A 22205-nucleotide genomic window follows, 5' to 3' on the forward strand; every position below is an offset into this window, starting at 1 on the left:
GCTGCTTGCTGCACTGTGTGGATGTGTGAAAGATTCTGAGGAAGGATGTCAAGAATGCACGCGCAGGAATGCCAGAGGGGACTTCAGAGAGAGACGAGGGCGGCAGAAATGACTGAGCCCGCTCAGACTTCCTACTACGGCCTGTCCAGCTGGCTGTTAGCAGGCTCGGGTTGCTTCACCCTCGGCACGGTGGCTGATGTGAAATTCCACGGCAATGCATTTCCATGACCTAAAAAATTTAATTCCCTCTTGTCAGGGCATTTCTGCTCAGCTCAGAAAGTGCAACAACAGCATGATAAGCGTGAGGAGCGTGGGAGCCTTCTCATTCAACAAAACAAATGTGGATCAACACAGACAGCCCCTCAGCAGCGCTTCTGTTTAATATTAAGTCATGACCTCCGAGATTTTGTCCAGTTGGAAGCTAGTGCCGTTTAGGTTCACCGGCTTTATTTACTCAGTGAAGTTAAACGTGCTGATTTCTAACATCCAAGGCAACAAATGTTTATGTAACCCGATAAATGTTTATTACATCCTGTGTACTCTGGGACACAGGGGTACGATAGTCTGGGTGATGAATATGAATATATGGCTTCAATTTCATGACTGAATGCCTATCATGAAAAATCTGCTTTGTCTTTAGAAAAACCTTTTTAAAAGCTTATTTTTAGTCAGAAATAATGCAACTAAATAATACTATTGCAGATCACTACATTATGTTTCATGACTAATCTACATTCACTAGATGTACACCTCTTTTTATATTTGCGATTATTTTGCAGTCTTGCCCCTTCTTCTTTGCTGTCGCTTGCCTCTCTGTGTGTACTTAAGCTTTTGCATTTGTGTAGCCCGTCCTCTCTCGTGGTTTTCATCATTGTGATATCAAGATGCTCACGTCCCATTTTTTGGTAAAACTTGGAAATTGCCACAATATAGATGTGCTGTGCTGTTGTAGTTGATATCTAATAGATGTCCCCTTGGTTTTGTGTAAGTGTATCACTGACACTAATGAGTTTAGCACAAATCTTGCCTAAAATTAACCTCTCAAACTTGCATGATATTCCAAGAATTCCCTGGCCAGTCAGAGCCCTGTAGGATGTGTGTGTAGTCCTGTCAGAGCTCTGCTTCAGCTGCCCCCACAACAAAAGAGCCCAGTCTGACCCAGAGGGGCTCAGCAGGCCTCCCACACCACTCTCTGCTGACATTTTCCCCTTCTCGGGACACCATGGCTGCAGGAAAGCCTGCTAACATATCTGCTGTCCAGCTGGAACAAGCAGATGGATAGCAGCTTCACTTGTGGACAGCGCAGAAATAACAGGCTTCTAGTAACTGGGGTTTAATGAGATGGGTTGCGACTTCAAAGCTCTGTGGTTTGAACTCTCAGAACTTCAGGGGAAGAAAACAAGGTGTTGACAAGTGTGGAAAAACAGACTTTTATCCTTTGGCAAAAAAGTGTTTCTGCAAGCTTTGAGGCTAATATGCCAATTTAAAAAAAAAAAAAAAAAAAAAATAGGCTAAGAATGTGAAGCAGACTGTGTTAATGCTGACAACAACCAAAGAGAAGAAAAAAAACATATTAAAGTCAAAAGTAAAGATAAAAGTAAGACCTCCAGATTTTGGGCTACTTACCTGTCTAATGAAGAAGTCCCCATGGATCAAGGACACTAGGCCAAAGTTGGTGTATTTAAACACGTGGTCCATCAGCCACATCATTTTTCGTACCACCTGCAAGAAAGAAAAAATTAATAATCATTTAAATAAAAAACAAAAAAAGAAATTAAATAAGCAGAGTTTACGTGAACAGCACAAACTGATGCTGCCCCTCTGAGTATTTCTGCCCTCGTGACCTGCACCCATGTGGCTTTGGCTTACTGTCCTTTCAGTGCTAAGCGGATAAAGTGGGCCGGGATGCGGTTGTTGAGGCGAATCATGTCATCATGTTTGTGCAGTGTAGCTCGGCTGCCCCGATCCAATGCCAGCTCTCGGCAAAAAAATAAATAAAAAAGGGAAAACAACAACACTGCCCTCTGCATTGATTTTTATAGTGCTAGCCAATTAACAGGAGTCCTATAAGAACGCAGGCATGACATACATTTAACTAAACACATGTTGACTGAGGTTAGTTATTACTCCTGGAGGAATAGGTGTGCATGTGCACTGACATTACACTTCCCTGTATGTTTACAGTGATCGGTGTGGAAAAATGCAAGAGAGCCAGCATCTGCACACTCCCATCACTATTGCTCTTTCTCAAGGAGATAATAAACACATTCCCCTTAGTGCTATGAAAACTCAAAGCATGAATCTATTAACACAGTACAACAGTAGTTTGAAAACACTTAACGCTGGAATTCACTAAACATCACTAAGAATTCATAGGGAAAATTTCCTGTAGCGGTCAAAAACAATTTTTATTGTGACGTTAGCAGCGGACTAGACAGGTAAAATTGGGGGTGTTCCTGATGACTAATTTACAAGTCAAGCAACATCCACTCATTTTCAGCATCCTCTGTTCTGATCGGTGACCAGCTGGTTAGCCTCAAGCATGTCCACTGGTCTGTTTGGCAACACACAAACAAGTAAATAGTTGCAGGGTTAGGAGAGTTCACATCTTGGTGCCATAATTTATGCCATTCTGGCAGCAGTTGTTGACTGCGCACCTCACAGCCACATACCAAATCATGTTATCATGGAAGCTCCTCACAGCGAGTTAAAACACAAAGTTCCAAAATTAAATCGCAGGGGGATTCACAACAAAAATGACTGAACTATCAGATTAGATTTATTGTTATAATCACTTTCACCCAACTTAAACACATTTTAAAGATGCTAACAGAGGAAAAGTGCCTAAAAATAAAACTAACCATCCACCTTGCCACAAGTCAGCAGCCTCAACATAAGCAAAGAAGTGAAAACGTTGAGGGAGGGGAGAAAAAAAGGGAAGATATCCTGTTACCTGGCGGACTCGAAATGATGCAACTACCGGTAACTGGCATTTGTTTTTCCTCATATAAATCTATTAAACCAACTTTGGCTTGCTACGGTAAAACATGTCAGGTAAAGGTGAGCGTGGAGTAACTTACTTACTATTATTATTTCACGAAGTCACAAAGAAAGCCTTAAGCAGGCAGCATGAATGTATAGTATGAGCTTCCTGCAGCATTCATTTTAACAATATTTTTTTAAAAATCCAACTTTAGCTGTTTTATGTGTTCATATAATGTCATTTTGATCACTTCACAGCTGGAGTTCTCTAATGCAGTAATCAAAAGGGCTGTTCAAAGTGGCCGACTCCTGTATTTGTGTTCGAATCAGACTCACAGCAATCATTTCAATGAATAAATAAATTAATAAATAGAACATGTTTTTTATTTATTTGTTTATTAAAGTGGTGTCCCACTGCACACCACTGTGTGTCCTCGCTTTCCTCAGTTACTACAACAGAGGTGAAACGTTCAAAACTGGCATGATGCACAAAGTCAACAGCCACATTAATGTGAAATGCTTAAGGATGAATTGAGACAAGAATTATGTTTCCAAATTAACATAATTTTAGCCAAAAGGCTTTTCAGGGTGATGTTTGTTCTCACAGGAACAGCCCGCAGGTCCAAACGTCCGCACTGCTTTTTGTGTAAAGATGTTGACAGTGCATCCTTAACAGTGTTGCACACTTTCCCCCAAGGGGAGGTGACAAGAAAGCAACACATCCCTGTCCTTTCTTACCGTTCCCTTGTCTTGCAGGCACATCATGAGTGTGCACACATCTCCTGTTGATTGGTGGTTGACGATGACCATGGCTTCTTCCTCGGAGATCGGCCGCACATCATCACCCCATTCTGTTACTGTGAGACCAAACAAAAAGACACATGCACTTTAATGAAAAACACGCTGTGCAAGTACTACTCTTCAAACCTTTGGAGCTTTAATGGAAACAAAGTTTGTATTTACATTAGTTTTCACTAAACCTCCTGTCTTTCTGCAGTGTAACATCTTAAAGTGATGTTACACTGCAAGATGCATTATTATGCCATGGTAGAGTTGGGCGATATGATAACGATATGTATTGCGAAATAACTTTTCCTCGATAGAAAAGTTAAACTATTGCGATAGGCCTCATCTCTCTTGTCCTCTTAACAAAAACAGCCAATCCAAATTAAGTTGCGCAGAGCCGAACCAATCACAGCCGCAGCGTCACATCACGTGACTTGTTACGTGCCGCACATGTGTATTTGTTTGGGAAGCAGCCAGCGGTAATGGAGGAAATGAGTGTGCCGACTAGAGAAAAAATTTACCGAGCGTGACCGAAGGTTACCGAAGAGAAAACAGATGATGGTTCCAATGCCGGAGAGATTGTCGAACAGAAGAGCCAAAGAAGTTCCGTAGTGTGAAGGTATTTCGACTATTTCAAGTCTGACAAAAAACAGAGTAGCGCGCACTTTAAATTGTGCCGAAAGCAAGTCTGGAAATACAATAAAGCGGTGCAGCTCAATCTCTGACTGGAAGCGCTAATTCGTCATTCGGCTTTTGTCAGACTAAAGTAACTGTTAAAACTGTTTGAAAAGCTCAGCTATACAACAAGGAGAGCTTGAGAATTTCCTTTTAGTTCTCAGTTTATTTGATATTGACAAAAGTTAGTCAATTTTGTCTGATCTTCTGTAAAACAAACTAAGATTTATTTTTAGAATTAATATTTTGTTTCTAAGTGGAATTGACAATTTAGTAGTCTGTTTCGTTTGCTCTATTTTGAAACTTTAACGCTTTAGCGGCTGCTTTTGTGTAGTTTGCAATATTTGCCTTTATTTATCTGAAAAAGTCTCATGTTCCTTAAGTACATCTACCCTGTTGAACTTATTATGGGAAATAAATATTTAAATCAAAACAAGCTGCTGATTATTTCACATTTTACTTGTGAGCAACGGCACATTTAAATCTTACAAATATAGTTATTTGGCTTATATCGTGATATATATCGTTATCGCCTGAAATGAAAAAACATATCGTGATATGAAAAAAAAAAATCTTATATCGCCCAGCTCTATGCCATGGCTTATCTGCCTCGCAAAAGGTTCTCTTTTATTTCAAGTTATTCGGCCCTCCTCAGACTTTCTTACTTCTCTTCTCTCCATCAGTGGCTGTTACTTATTTGTTGTACCAAATGTTTTGTGCAAGTTATTTTTCAACACTGTGATGAACAGCTGAAAGAAGCAAAACCCGGGAAATTAAGATCAATTAAGATTTATTTGTCATTTCTGTAGGACAAACGGGGGAATAAATAAGAACAAAAAACAAACAAAATATTGAAATTGATGAAGGCCCAGTTTTTTTTTTCTGCAATTCTGAAAGGAGTCTCCAACTTGTTGCAGGCAAGTAGCTGTCTTCCACTCAAACTGTGGCAACTCAGGTAATCTGCTAGCAACCAAAGCAATTGCAAGCAGAATTTCCATGGAGCACGGTATAGTTAAGCAACTATTAATACCAGTCATGAAATGCATATTTTTCTTTAACGACCAATTGTTGTCAACTGGACACCAACTAGTCTCCAGGCCTGTGTGACTAGAGCCTAACACACATCCTGCACACCCATTCATACTGTCATCACTCCCCTGAAGTATCACATAGAAACCTCAATAAGTAATTATATATGCCAAAGTTGTAAGCTCAGCCTTATTTTTATTTTTTTTAAAACCATTTTTTTTTTTTAAAAAATCAAAAAAGCCAAACAATCATAAACCGTATCTTCCGAAAGTTTTTCCATTCAGGCACTCCAATTTGGAACGACCAAGCGGAAAAATGAATGTTTTCAATCCATCTGAAATTCCTGGTCTGCTTCCAGACACATCAGCGCTCACTGTAAACTGTTAAGGATTTAAAGGTATTAAGCTGAGAAATAAATACACACAGGAATCAAAAACAGTTTGTTTAAGCCAGGTGTTTTATTTTACCAACACAGCAACAACAGAGGGAGTGCCAAGGTGTCTCTATTAGTGAAATCCACTTTGTCTCTGTCCGTAGTTCTACCTCTGGTTGAAAAACAGAGACTGTATCCCTTGTTTCTTGTTCCTCTTGCCATAACTATTCCTCCACTGTGATAAACTATCAGCTATCAGCCTGATTTGCATACTCTCCCTACCTGGATCAGCAGGTTTATTCACACGTATCTACCTCCTAAATGGGCTCTATAAACATTTACACTGTTCTGTTAATGTGCCCAATGGGTCTAAGACCATGGCAGAGGTGCCTTAGATGATTACATCATATACAGTGGATTTTTATGAGTTTCGCTGTGCCGGATTAGTCATCACCGAACATGCATATTCATCTGAGCTGAAGGTAAACAATAAACTGTTGGTCTGTGGTTTGGAAATGAGGAAAGAGAAGTGAGTTTCAGGAAATGGTAGCACAGTCACTTTCTCTATGGACCTGGCAGAGCAAAGAAGAGGAACAGCCCCATTACAAATAAAAGGATGACTTTCAAATGCCGCTTTAATGATGAAAATGTTATTTTATGCAGTGTATGAAATCAGACTATGCATTTATTTCCCCAAAAAGGTCAAAATTATGATACAGACACAAACATTTAGTATAAAAATGTTATTTTGGGGGGGGTGGTGAACTGTATTTACAACTACAACAACAACAACAACAACAACAAAATCTAAATTAATCATCAGGATATGTGTCAGACAGACAACATTGTTGTTGGTATGGGAACGCCCCGACAGAAATAACATTTTCATTTGGATAAGCAGAACGTTAGGTCTACATCCTGTTACAGAGCTGAGCCTTATTTGCATGTCCATAAATAATTCTTCCCTCCTCAGTGAAACGACGTAAGGAATCCATGTACGTCTGAAGGGAACCGGGCCTTTGTTCACCGTCAAACTGATATAAATAAGACTAAGCAAAATATAGCTGCAAGCTGCAGTTCTGTGGAACAAGTACAGAAACATCAAGCAGGGCACACTGCTGCACACAGGTGCACCCAGGTCTCATCTACCCACAGAACCAGTCTCATCATGATCCCACAAAATGTTATGCAGATATGACTCATTATCTCAGTTTACAACTTTAATGCCAGATGCCACAGCCAGTGACATTTAGACATTGTGACAAAGTACATTTACAAAGAAATCTGATTCAATTAAAATAAATAATGTGAAATAGTTATGGAAACACTGGATAAATGATCACCCACTTATTGTTCGATTATGCCAATCGAAACAATTTCGTGTTCATAGCAGTAGGGCTGGGCCCTATCATACAGTTCACGATTATACCGGTATAATGTTGGGCAACAATAAGAAAATGAAATATCGCAATAGAATATGGGTAAAACGCGCACCGCTTGATGGATTGTCGGAGCATTACAGCTATCGTAGGCAGCAGCCTCACGGAGTGATACGTACTGTGCTTCAACATAATATTACCGTATTTTTTTTGTGTGTGTGTGTGTGTGTGTGTGTGTGTGTGTGTGTGTGTGTGTGTGTGTGTGTGTGTGTGTAACCTCTTTTTAAGTTTTGTGGATATTATACATGGTTATGCTGAGGGTATGTCGGCCAATTTCCACTGGAAATGCCTTTTGGTTAAACTGTCAGCAAGGAATTTGCATTTGCACTGTTAAATTTTTTATATAGCGTTAATGCACATAATAAAACAGCTGCTTGTTTAAGTGAAAATACATTGATGGGTTGTTGTTGTTTTTTGCACTAATAAAGTTGTGGAGTTGTAAAGTATTTTGTCTAGTGTCAATTATATCGTCAGTTATATCGTTATCGCAAATTTTCAAATGTATATCGTGATAAATATTTTTTGGTCATATCGCTCTACATAGCAGTAAGCACCACAACCTTCACAGGCGATGTAGCCACCATGTGCAACAGCACACCACAAAGAAAAGGGAAATTAAAACTTCTGTGGTTTTACTTGCATTAAAGTTTTAAAATAAAAATCCAATGCCATACCCGTTTTGTTTTTTTGTTTTTTAAAATCAAATATATATAATTTCTTTGTTTTCAACCATCATATTGAAACCTGTAATACCGTGTTGCTCACTGAAGGCTGCAATAATGCACCTAGAATGCATTTTCCAACCACAAAAATTAAAATCAAATGCAAAACTAACTACCATGTGTGAATGATGACGTGTCTGAGATGGTGAGACGAGATGCTGCTGTTCAAACAGAAGAAACATGCAAAAACTCAGGCTGCTCCTTTATTTCCCTAAGGCGTCAACACAACAGATGGACCTTTTTTTTTGTTTTTGTTTGATTGCACATGCGTTAGGCCAATGTTAGCCACTGTAGTGTGGGGCTCGTGCCAAAAATAAAGTTGAGTGTAAACTGTGGCAGGTAAAGCTAACACAAGTCAAACAACTTTGCACAGTCTACTGAGAACAGATCGAAGAGTGAAATGAAGGTGGAGCACGAGGTGGTGTGAGCAGTAATGCGAGCGCTGTACCAGTCTATCATCGTAAAGCAGAGCCGTGCCAAAATGTAAATTTACTAGTTAACCTCCATTCCAACTATGGTTCTAAGACTGACTAAAAGACCGATGACTAAGGGACCGAGGTCAAAAATACAAGCAGCAGAAATTGGGTTTCTCTGTAGCATGGCTAGGATTCACCACAGAGATAAGGTGAGAAGCTTGGAATTGAGCCGCTGCTGCTCTGTGTCGAAAGGAGCTAGTTGAGGTAGTAGGGTCACCTGGGAGGTTTTCCATGTACACCCAAATAGGAGAAAACCCCAGATTAGATCCACAACTAGCTGGAGAGCTTACAACCAACCAAACCTAGTCTAAAATGAGCAACTCCACTCTGGAAACTAACTGAAACCAAACTCAATTCAATAAAGAAAATATAACTAAATAAAACAAAAATCATGAAGCCTTACAGATTATAATTATAAACCACCATGATTGTTAAATAGGCCTTTACTATGAGCTTAATGATAGACTCGCTACTGTTTCCAAGTAATACAATGTTTCTACCTGTCAAGTGTGATCTGTCTAACAATGTCCAGTGCTCGTCAGCGGCTATAGCAGTGGATCTCTTTCTGATTTACGTTGTCAGGCCTCTATACAGAGCATCAGGGCTATTTCACTACATTCACCTCTGATTGTTGTCAGAATACACAGGGAGCTGCAACAATGAAGGAAACATGGTTCATGTAAGATAAGGGCTGGCAACAGTAGCACTGCAGGAGAACACATGAAGCTTCCTCTCCACATTAAACACACTCCAGCAAGCTTTGCACATAAACGGAGCATCAAGGAGGGGAAAAAAATCCAGCTGGACTGCAGTAGTCTACTTGTGAGCCTTGTAGTTTGAGGAGGGTCTGACAATTTACAGGTCTGTGTATTGCAAATGTTGCGTCAGTTAGGCTCTAGGGTACAGAGTGACTGAGCTCTTCCTGTCTGTGGAGAAGCAAATTTCAGGATATAAAGATAGAGGATTTTTCCACACCAGTGCCTCAGATAATATCAGGAGAATGGGGTCAGGAATAATGTCCTTCCTCATATGTAGCACACAGGCAAGTCAATGATTTTCACACATGCGTTAAAAGCTCTAGTTTACTGCGCGCTGCCAGATACAGATAGATGCAAGACGTCTGGTTGAAGTTCAGCAGGAATAATGAAGACTAAGACGACGAAGAAGAAGCTCAAATGACAATTTCTATACACATGGTAGCTTAGAGAGAAGACAGAAAGTGCAAAAGTGTTTGTGTTCATTTGGTTAAAACGGGAAGCTCACATTTCTTGTTCCCACTACTGTGTGAGTTTACACACACAAGGGCTACAGGTTTAATAAAAAGAGGTGTACAAAGAGGGAATTACGAAATCAATCTAATTTTTTTTTGTCATGACTAGTGACAAAAATGGAAAATCTCCATCTTTAAGATGAACTAAACCATTTTTTTTCCAAATGAAATTGTTTAACAGAACTGGTCAAGAAATTTGACGGAGCAGAAACAAACGGGAGGTTAAAGGAGTCAAACGGAAAAATGACTAAACTGATAAACTGCCTGAGGAGCAAAACTGCTTCTAGACTGGAGTGGGCAACGTAATATTGTGCTGCAATTTTTCCCACTGAAATTTATGTGGCAAGCTTCTCCTTCTGCTGCTTCTTCTTTGCCCGAGACAACTCACTCTGCTTTTTAATGTAAAACAGCCTGAAATATTAGGGCTTCAACGAAGAGAAAAGCAAAACCTTTAGTTTTACTTTGCCTCTGGGTCTTGGGAACGAGTTCAGTGTTTCCAAACACAAGGTGGCGAGCAGTTGCTAAAAGCCAGGAGCTGCATCTTCAAGGAAGTCTTCAAGACACACTAATTAAAATAAACTCAAATAGAACTGAAAGCCTTCTTAATTGCCAATTTATCCCAACTCTATGATTCAAGACTAATTTTACCCAAGCAAATAAAAGTCCCTGAAATAAAAGTTTTAAATCTGTTCATTGTGTCACTTAAATAACAGGTGGAACCCAAAACAAGACTTGTGTGAAAAAACTGAACACCAGTCTTTGTTTGTCCATCGGTGTTCATTGTATTCAAACTTTGCAGGTAAAGCACATTGTTTGAAGTTCATCAGATGAGTAGTTCTCCTTTTTTTCTTCTCAGTTACCAGTGTTTCCTCTACAGTGACTGCTGCCTGCTCTGCTCTGTGTGTAGGAGGATGTTTATTTTTGGCCATCTTTATAAGGACATTTGATGCATTCCAAAGCCTCTTAGCAAAAGTTTAAGATAACAAATGAGTGCTAAACTCTTAAAGGTTTGTTTCAATTTCAGCATTTGTGAGTACGCTGGTCTGAGTATTGTAAATGCCATATAGTGATCAGCACATGGATCTGTGTGGACTACACTACACACGCACCCTTCAAGGAGACTCTGGAGAGACGAATCTCGTTTCTCCGTCTGGCAATCTGAGGGACAAGTCTGGGTTTGGCGGTTACCAGGAGAACGGTACTTGTCTGACTGCATTCTGCCAAGTGAGAAGTTTGGGGGGTGGGGGGGGATTATAGCATGGAGTTATGTTTTTTAGGAGTTGGGCTTGCTCCCCTAGTACCAGTGAAATAATGCTTAAGCACATCAAGACATGTTGGACAATTTCAAGCTCCCAAATTTGTTGAAAAAGTTTGGGGATGGTCCAGCATGACCAGTGCATAAAGCAATGTCTATAAAGACATGGATGAGCGAGCTTGGAGTGGAACCTCTGTATGAATGGTCAAAATGAGTTGAAGCAGTTTTAGCTGCAAAGGGTGGGCCCACATCACATTGAACCCTATGATTAAGAATGGGATTTCAACTCAAGCACATTTGTGTTTCAAGATATACCAGCAAATACTTTTGTCATTATGGTGACATGGTGGTAACCAGATGCACAGAGCCTGAAATCAGCCATCAGCAACAACAACAACAACAATCTGACATGCAAAACATTTTACATGCAGATGAGGCTAAACCAAGTCTTACCCCTTGAACATGCCTTTGTAATGCTATCAATAAATGAGAGCAGGCCAAAAAGTTCTAACAAAGATTTCATTTGATTTATTGTTTCTGGTTTCGTGTGACAGATTATATCATTCACACCTTATCTGCATGAACAGTTCTTGATTCTGCACTAAAACACATGCACGCAGCAAATACGTCCTTCCAGCGGTCCTCTTTTTCCAAACAATAACTTAATAATTGTCTGCATGCAATGTATTTAGGTTACATCTATAAATGACAGCTGTATAAACATGGGTTACAGGCAGGGCTCTAGGTCCTCTACAAGAGTAAGATCTGTGTTTCTGAAAAATTTTGCTTTTGAATTTTAACTTGTTCCACCTGCTGCTAATTGTTTAGCATGTTCACAAAGTTATTTAGTCATAGTGCCAATCCACAAGTAATTCCGCACTTCATTAGAGCTATTAAAGAACTCACTCTGTAGCTGGAAGCATGAAAGACAACTGATGACACTTAATGGAGGAAGCTCCTTCCATGGTAGACATTTGACATATTAAAGCTTCAGTAAATGAAGAAAACACAAAGAACTAACAGCAGCAATACACCAGCTGCTGAATTACTTTTCTCTAACACACGTTACAGGCTGGTTTCCAAGGTTGTATTTGAAGTACCTGCATCTCAAATCCTCATAAAAAGATCTCACTGAGGGTTTAAAAAAGTAGAATAAAGAATAGAATAAAGAACTGAATTTATTATTTGCATGTTTAATTAGGCCTTTGTTTAACCTCCAAAGATAAGACACCTGATCCACACGCACACAGACATCAGCCACATACTTTGTGAAAAATGACATATCTGTGATACAGTGACATGGGTATATGGGGTGTAAGTACCCTAAAGGCAATGCCATTTCATAAGGAGCATGCCTTCATGCTAGCTGAAGTCCCTATTTTTGCGGGCGAATAAGTGATATCACAAAGATGGGTCATCTGTCAGATAGAAGACATTAGGGAAATTGTCTTTGAGAGATGACACAGTTTGCGCAGCAGGATGACAGCCAGGCTGCAGGCACAATGTCTAATCCGGTATCTATGGTCAGCTAAACGGTGTACCGCTGACCTTGCCTGTCCATCCCTATACTTGCTTCTCTCTGTCGAGGACAGATAATTGGCAAAGTATCATGACATCTACTACACAAAAGTGGCTTTCCACCAGAGTGTATAGCTGCATGATTCGGGGAGTGGGGGGGGAGATTTGGTTACAAGTATGTGGCACAGTTAGATTATATCTAGACACTTATTGCTTAAAAACCCTGTCTTTCTAGAGTGGATTTTGTGAAATTAAAAACAGAATTCAACTAAAAGTCAAGAAAATCAGGTTGAGCTGATAGGAAGGGACTTTGACCGTGAAGCCTGTCTCCCAAGGGCATCTGTCACTCCCCACTGGCCTCCTCTGCCATCACTGGAGGGATGAGAGACAACAGGCCCAGGCAGGCAGGAGCATACTCCTGTGCCTGGGGAAACCTGCATGGAAACCACGTAGAGGGAAATTGAGGAATGAATAACACAAGTTTCGTCTGGTTCGTTTGTGAATAAAACACACTAGAAAAATGCCAAAGACTGGGCAACAGAGATCATTTAACTTCATTTTTTAACTACAAAAGCACTACTTTAGTGACTCTGATTGCCTACATGTGATGCATTTAGGGGAAATCTGTAAATAAACATGGGTTACGCTCTCTCTGAATGGACATGGCTCTAGTTCCTCTAAAAGAGGAATAAGATCTGCTTTCATGAGTTCAGGAAAAAAAGACATTTGAACAACCTGTCAGTATTGACAGTTTCTGCATGACTCAGTTATTACCTTGTCGTTTTAATTTAATTTTTTTTAAAATGTACATGAGTAACGGTACCTGCTGCTAACTGTTCAACATGCTCACAAAAGGATTTAGTCATTCAGTGTGCAATTTATTCAGCACTTCATTAGCAGATATTAAAGTACTCACTCTGTAGCTGCGAGCACGAACAACTGACAACACTTAACAGAGAAAGCTCGCTCCATGTTACTGTTTATTAGTAACATCAAATGCAACCAAGGTAAACACACAACTTTCTGGTAAATACAGAAAATATACATAAAAAAGTCTCAGAGAGCAGCTCATGGCCACACAGTGGGCTGCGGAAGATAGTAAAGTTGGGCCAAAGAAGTGATTTACAACAGACAAATGTATGATAAAGATTTCTGATGTAAAGTTTAGTCAGAGTTGCCATCATACGTTTACAATTAAAAACAGAACCAGGGAAACAAAGCCACAGGATTTATCAACTGTCATTCTTACTCAACCGTTTGATCCTGAACAGTTTTCATTTTCGTGTTGATAGTGGGAAGGAACTGTCACGCAATTCAAGCACAGCTTTCAAATTTAAATCAACCCACAAAACGCAAATCAGCAGAATATCAAAATGAACGGCCGAAAACACAAAGAAAGCTCACGAGGCCAGCGTGATGGTCAGATTTGTGAATAAAGGTTTGTGTGGGCCGCTGAGAAGTTTCATATTTCAAACTGAGGTGCGGCAGTTTGGATTCTGGGAACAGGTGCTCCGTAACATGCCATGGGTATTGCTGCTGAAATAGTAAAGTTTGGAAACCTCACAATCCAAGCAACAGACTTTTTCTTATTTTTCAAATCTCAAATCACGGATCACCATGTACCCCAACCAGAAGCCTTGGATGAACCGTGATGTTCGTCTCCTCCTGAAGGTCCGCAACACTGCCTTTAGGTCAGGAGATGCACACGCCTACAGTACAGCCAGGGCTAATCTAAAGAAGGGCATCAAAAAAGCCAAACACCATTACAAAAAGAAGGTAGAAGAACACTTCTCCAACTCCAACCCCCGACGCATGTGGCAAGGACTCCAGACCATCACAGACTACAGGACCACCAAACCCTCCCCCGCATCCTCTGATGTCTCCTTCCTCAACGAGCTCAACAACTTTTATGCTAGTTTTGAGCGAGGGAACCCCACAACCACAACAGACATGACGCCAGACCACCAACCTCTGACTCTCTCCCCCACCGATGTAGGAGCGGTGCTGAGCAGGATTAATGTCCACAAGGCTGCAGGGTCCTGATGGCATCCCCGGGCGTGTTCTCAGAGCGTGTTCTGGGGAGCTTGCAGGAGTGCTCACAGACATATTCAATCTGTCCTTGGCCCACGCTGTGGTACCGGCCTGCTTCAAATCCACCTCCATCGTCCCGATACCCAAAAACTCCAACCCATCTAGCCTCAATGACTACCGCCCAGTAGCACTCACCCCCATCATCACTAAGTGCTTAGAGCGACTGGTCCTAGCACACTTCAAATCCTGTCTCCCCCCCCTGGCCTCATCAGTGACAACGATGAGGTCGCCTACAGGGAGGAGGTGGATCGTCTGGCTGAGTGGTGCGACAGAAACAACCTGCTGCTTAACACCGAGAAGACCAAGGAGCTCATCGTGGACTACAGGAGGAATGCTGACCCACATCCACCCGTCCACATTAAGGGGACGGCTGTGGAGCGTGTGAGCAGCTTCAAGTTCCTGGGAGTCCACATCTCCGAGGATCTCACCTGGACGACCAACTGCTCCAAGCTGGTCAAGAAGGCTCACCAGCGCCTCTTCTTCTTGAGGACTGAGGAAGAACCACCTGTCCTCAGACATCCTGGTGAACTTCTATCGCTGCACCATCGAGAGCATCCTGACCAACTGTATAACAGTCTGGTACGGGAACTACTCTGCCTCGGACCGGAAGGCGTTGCAGAGGGTCGTGAAAACTGCCCAGCGCATCGCCGGAGCACTACTTCCTGCCATAAAGGACATCTACAGGAAGCAGTGTCTGAAAAGGGCTGGGAAAATCATCAAAGACCCCAGTCACCCATCACATAGATTCTTCACCCTCCTGCCCTCTGGGAGGCGCTACAGGAGCCTCCGGACTAAGGCCACCAGGTACCGGAACAGCTTCTTCCCCACAGCTGTCAGACTCCTGAACTCTGCCTCCTGACATCTGACCCACGTTAAACTCGTGGACTGGACTGGACTGGATGCGAACACGCGCGAGCGCGCACGCACACGCACGCAATAACATGGACTGAACCATCACTCACAACCACTAGCACTTTATATAGCCTCTGTAGAAATTATCCACATATCTCACTTATCTTAACTGCACAACTGTATAGTTCTGTGTAAATAATCATTCTGTACATACGATCATTTTTAAATCCTACAACTGTTTATAACTTGCATAGTTCCCATTTCTGTATAGCTGTATATCTCAGATTTCTGTATAGTTTTTTATTCCATATTTATAACCTGTTCATAGCTTGTACTCACTACACTCACACTTCATAACATACTTCATACCGTGTACATTATACCATACCATAATAGACCCATTTCTGTAATATACTTACATATCTATATTATTGCTAATATATATTCTAATATCTATATCACGGCTAAAGCACTTCTGGATGGATGCAAACTGCATTTCGTTGTCCTGTACCTGTGCATGTGCAATGACAATAAAGTTGAATTCTATTCTATTCTCAAATGATTATCTGCCTTCAAAACCCTCGAACAGGTCAGGATACATTCATGACTAAATATAGTTTGGGCTAGGGCTGTTCGATATAACGATGTATATCAGATGACGATGTAAAAACGTCTATCGTTTCATTTTACGCTATCGTTTGTTTCGTGGTGTCGCAAAATAAACTGTTTACGGCAATATTTTTTCATCCTTTTGATGGTCACTGCAGTGGCTATATTAATTTCTTAAAGTTCTTTCTCTTATATTTTATATAACCACACTACTGACAGACAAGCACCTGTTTTTATGCGTTGTGGTTAGCAACAGCGACGGTAACACCCTCGCGTGTCTGCTTGTTTATGTTCCACATAAACTTTTCACAATAAAGCTCAAGATCCTGTTGAGACTTTTCAAAATAAACTGAATCACGTGAAAGAGCAGATTATTTACGGATGAGAAGTAAAAAAGAGCCACCAGGTGCTAAAAAATAAACCTTAGACTCAAACGTTAGAACAGGCTTTTCCCCGCAGCACGCCGTGTAATAAATACTCAAAGAAAACGCGGCCGTTACAACTTATGTCTAAAAATGTATAGTTTCATGCATCGGTTAAAACACTCAACTCCAGCTACATGACGCGCAGCTGGAAACACTTCCTGCAAGTCGAGCTGCCCAAGATTCACAGAATTTACAGAAAATGTTACATTTTTGTGATTTATATCGTTATCGGGACGATAGATGTCTTATATCGGGATATGAGACTTTAGTCATATCGCACAGCCCTAGTTTGGGCTGGGGACTCTACCCCACATCGATTTTTTTTATCCTTTCTTTTTGCGTCAAGTCCAGCAGCAATGATAGCAACCTGAAGGTTGAAGGACAAAATTTCATGAAAATATCAATTACTGGTTACCATAACTCTGTTCTCATAATACAGGAGCAGGTCATGTCCAGTGAGTGTGAAGAACAGACAGCCCTACACAGTAAAAGACCAGGTTAAATCCAGTTATCAAGGTCTCCATATCAATACAATGATTGTGGAGTATCATGAATTGCTTTTAAATTCTTACTCTCAATAAAAGCTAAAAGCCAGTTTGACCTCATTTTGCTCTAAAAGTTTGTTGTGTTACAACATATCGACATTAAAACATGGATTTACCGCATAATGCACAGTGTTCATCCAAATCAATACCCCACAGTCTCTCTCTGCACACCGGGGATTTAAACGTCAGCCTCCACTTATGCAAACATGTTTCAGGGCTTCAGAACAAAAGAGATGTTAATTTCCATTCATGCTATCGCCCTCTCCACTGATCCCGAGCCGCAGGGCCATTATTCCACTCTGGTTCACTCCTTCACTCATGATACAAGACATGACTCCAAGTCCATTTAAACCTACAGTATGTTTTCATGCACTACACACATTAAACATTTACCAAAGTGGTGCCAATACACCGACAGTACTGTTTCTCTAGGTAAAAGCTTTTAACAGTGCATGCTGTTGTTTTTATAGTGAATATTCTATCGGTGCTTTCATCTAGATGCATTTCTTTGATTACCGAGGACAAAGACCTTGTTAGCCAGTAGGATAAATGACTCAAAATACCAGCAATGCTGAGGTCAAACAGAACAGAATGCTGACAAAGACTGACGTAAACGGAGGTTGATGAAATCCTGAAAAGAGAGCAAAGCTGTCTCAGCCTAACAGGTGCGACACAAATAGCTCAAGACAGTCGAGGAAATGTCCGTCAAAGATGATCTGTGGACACCCACACAGTCCAAAGAACAAGTCTAATCAGCCAAGTAACTGCAAACACTTCCGTGGGTGTACGGAGGCTTTGACAAATGAAAATCAGCTTCAGAATGAATTTACTCCAGCCGGCCACTGTCTACTGCTCAGACAACCTGAAACACGCTCAGTCTTATGCCATAACATGGAACACTGAAAGTTATCCCCAGTTATCCCCCCAAGATGGGGATATTAGAGAGAATATATGAACAACACTACATCCAAAATTGTTCTTTTAATTATACTTCTAATCATTTAGAAGCATCTAATCACTTGAAACTCCTATCAGCACAAAAGCATCTATTCTTGAGTAGGTATTCAGAAAAACAACGTGATAATAAGTTATCATCAGCATGTTATTGTCTCTATAAAAGAATGATTGTATTGGGCGTAGACAGCAAGAAGGAATCACCATTCCTGAAAGGCGAACCTGACTTTTCACTTTCCAATACCCAAAAGCAATCAGATTACTAACTAGCATATAGTCACATCCGAGAAGCTAGAACCTGTATTTTGTTGGCAATTTGCTTTTATTCTTGATTAACATAAATTATGGTTTTAATTTCTACTGATCAAGTAGAAGGAACAAAACTAGTACTGATCAGAATAAAAAAAAAATAAAGATAAAACTCCAGTATACCAATGATCAAATCTATTTTTGCTCGCCATTAAGACACAGGTAGCTGCTGCAGACTTCTCCTGAATGATAGGTGATGTCACTCAGACAATACTGATACATCAGGGCTGATATAGGAAGAAAATAAGTGAACACCAGAAACAAAAACATTGTCTAGACATAGCTGGCTCTCCTGCTAGCAACTGGTACTCAAGACAGAGGAAAACTAATTAGATCAGTCCATTGTTCAGTATCAGTATCAGATATCCTATGACCTTTGCAAGGTTTGTAAACTTTGACCATGTGGTGCCAGAAAGTGGCTGTTCAGCATAAGCATATCTTTGCATACCCTGTAGGAAATAAAACAAACAAAAACAAAAAACAAAGCAGCCCTAATATGGAAGTAAAACTAAAACATCCCAAGTCTAACGGCATATCAAAATGTTTCCATTCTGCATTCAGGATTTGTAGCACCAAGTTCTGCTAACTGATTTTTGTATAACAGACCAATGTCTGACTATAGCTACAGACAAAGAGATACAACCCTAATAGAGCTGCGTTGTATCAGGAAGGCCATAAAGTCAGTGCAAAATCAAACACGTACATCCATCTGCTGTGGCGACCTCTGGACAAATGAGGTAGTAGCCGAAAGTACCTTGTTAGACGCGGGACATATACGAAAAAAAAAAGAAAGAAAAAAAAAAAAAAAAAGAGTCAAGTTATAGACTTACAGATTCTGATTTCAATGACTGAAACTGAGGGGGGGGGGGGAGTCTGGGCTTTCTGAATTCATGGATGCAGATTATCTTCCATCATACTATAACCACAACTAAGTAGTTGTAAGACTGCATAAATGCTAGCAAGCAGTTTGGTGTGTGGGTGGCATAAAGTGACATAGACAGCGTGGAGTCTTGTTATGAGCCCATGAGTTGAAAGTTTTCAGTGTTGCCAACTTGGTCTTTTGAAACTGCATGTGACGAACAAGGGTTCAATGTGATTGTGAAGCTGCACGCTCGCTGGCTAACAACTTGTGATTGACAAGCCAGTAAGACCCCCAAGTAATGAAATGACTGCCTGAGCCCATAAAATCCTTAGGAAAGTATCTTTTAAGGCCAGCTAAAGCTACGTCGACAGTTTATACTGTCTGTGGTTTGCATACTTCTCCTGCTAACATACTGATGCGGCACACATGGTGTTTAAATGGTGATAAATTCTAATGAAGCTTTTACAGATACCAATTCTGAACGATTTCTCTCAGTCCACACACTCAGCCGTGTATATAGTTGCGCTGCTTCTCTTGGAAACGTCACATTCCCGGTGAACAAAGAGTGACGAAAGCAAACAAGTGTGCAGAGTCTGAACATTCAGTCATCATCTTTGATCTCATCGCAGGTCAGACAGTCAACCCACTCACACAACATGAAATGAAAACTTAATCCCACTGGCTTTAATGCACCTGTTGTGAGCATGACAGTCTGATCAGACCTAACACAATTACAATGCTTTCAACAACAAAAACAACAACAACTTTCCACAGAGCACTAAGGTTCACACGTTTGAGGCATCTTCCTTGCTTAACATATGTTTCTCAATAGCGGGATAGTTCATATTTGATGCATGGAAGTCCTGGCAATCAAGATTTATCCTGTAAAAAGTGGCCTAATGAATTCTAACGGCCACTCTTTGTCGCAGCTATAACAGCACATCTGTGCTTTATTTCTGCTGACATAACGTAAACCTGCAGACAAATAAAAGGACAAAACATGCTGTAAAAAAAAAACAAAAAAAAAAACCTTATTTATAGCATGCTGTAGTTGTAGACGTTAATGTTAAAGTAACAGGCTCCCTGCTATTGAGATTACAGCTTCAATACACGATTCATAGGAAGGATTCAAACACTTTGGTGTGAATACTACTCGCGAGCTTAATTACAGGTCTTGCACCGTCTTTTTCCTTTTGTCATTCTCTTTCATGAACATAAATAAACAAACAAAAAGTGGTGCAATTTCTTGTCCACTTCTCTTTTTGTGATACTCTCATTGAGCTGCATCAGTGTCTTTGCTTTTCGTTTCCTGTCCTCTGCACTTCAGCACTGTGTAATTTACTAATTCAAACAAGTCATTTCATCATTAGAAGTTTGAGCTACTGATATATTCTGAGCCCATTAGCCTGACACGTGCCTCTGGAGTCAGAACTGCTGTGTCTAGGCTAGTTGATGTTGCTAAGCTCTGATAGGGTAGGAGATAGCGGCACACCCTGGTTGCTAGTCCCTTTACAGGACTAACACAAAGAGACAGAACCTTTCATGCTTATAGCCGATTTATCTAACATGTATGTTTTGGGACTGTAGGAAGCCAGAGAGAATCCACACAGGTACAGGGAGAGCATGCCAACCGCCCACACCTATGCAAACGGCAGGACCAAAACACAGCAACAATTCACCTTTTCTGTTAGACTGGGATCAGTTTTGAGTTTCTTCTTTTATCGAAATATGTTAGGTGATTCACCTTACTGCCTGAGGATCCTGAGGAATAACATTATTATCAACATCACTAGAACTATGTTGATCTTATGGTGCCCAGTCCTTCATTAGTTGAAGCAGATTTACGGTTTACTTTACTAAGCACATTTGCAGGACTACCACGAGAGCTCACACAGACTGTATGCCAAGCAGCATCAGTCCACTTTTGCAGTGCTACCAGCAAGTCCTTCTGCTCTGGTCCAAATGTGAGAATACCTTACAATTAGAGCTGGGCGATATGAGATTTTTTCATATCACGATATGTTTTTTTCATTTCAGGCGATAATGATATATATCACGATATAAGCCAAATAACTATATTTGTAAGATTTAAATGTGCCGTTGCTCACAAGTAAAATGTGAAATAATCAGCAGCTTGTTTTTATTTAAATATTTATTTCCCATAATAAGTTCAACAGGGTAGATGTACTTAAGGAACATGAGACTTTTTCAGATAAATAAAGGCAAATATTGCAAACTACACAAAAGACAGCCGCTAAAGCGTTTAAGTTTCAAAATAGAACAAACGAAACAGACTAAATTGTCAATTCCACTTAGAAACAAAATATTAATTCTAAAAATAAATCTTAGTTTGTTTTACAGAAGGACAAAACTGACTAACTTTTGTCAATATCAAATAAACTGAGAACTAAAAGGAAATTCTCAATCTCTCCTTGTTGTATAGCTGAGCTTTTCAAACAGTGTTAACAGTTACTTTAGTCTGACAAAAGCCGAATGACGAATTAGCGCTTCCAGTCAGAGACTGAGGCTACGTCCACACGTACACGGGTATTTTTGAAAACTGAGATTTTCCGTTTTCGTTTTAAAAAATAATCCCGTCCACACATAAAGGCAGAAATGAAGGAAAACGCTGCTATGAACATGCCAAAGCAGCAGGTGGCGCTAGATTCCTAACCGTGCAGAAATGTTGGCCAATCAGAAGTCTAGAAGCCTCGGTGGGAAAAAGTAAACAAAGCTGGGGCATAGAAGCAGAACCGAGTCGTATGCGTGGAGGGACAGTAACTGTGTGTATATGTAAGCATTTAAACACTGCAGAGAGTAGAATTAACAGTAACAGTATTGTAGAAATTCATTTCACTGAAACAATAACGTGGCGCACAGTGTGACGCATGCACCAGTTTATTGTATTTCCAGACTTGCTTTCGGCACAATTTACAGTGCACGCTACTCTGTTTTTTGTCAGACTTGAAATAGCCGAAATACCTTCACACTACGGAGCTTCTATGGCTCTTCCGTTCGACAATCTCTCCGGCA

General features: G+C 40.5%; 1 protein-coding gene across 2 annotated transcripts in view; it reads right to left on the bottom strand.

Annotated features, from left to right (window-relative positions):
* Nucleotides 1-22205, bottom strand: part of lpgat1 (lysophosphatidylglycerol acyltransferase 1) — a 66887-nt gene that overhangs the window by 36854 nt on the left and 7828 nt on the right. For both annotated transcript variants that reach the window (XR_013093141.1, XM_076873968.1), the window contains exons 3-4: nt 3721-3839; nt 1627-1722 (exon numbers count right to left, since the gene is read on the bottom strand). Coding sequence is in view for 1 of the 2 variants with exons in the window: in XM_076873968.1 (XP_076730083.1) it covers nt 1627-1722; nt 3721-3839 (215 nt within the window). In the remaining variant the exon portion in view is untranslated. The remainder of the gene's footprint in view (nt 1-1626; nt 1723-3720; nt 3840-22205) is intronic.

The sequence above is a fragment of the Maylandia zebra genome, linkage group LG15 (assembly GCF_041146795.1).
Source record: "Maylandia zebra isolate NMK-2024a linkage group LG15, Mzebra_GT3a, whole genome shotgun sequence".
Taxonomy (NCBI): Eukaryota; Metazoa; Chordata; class Actinopteri; order Cichliformes; family Cichlidae; genus Maylandia; species Maylandia zebra.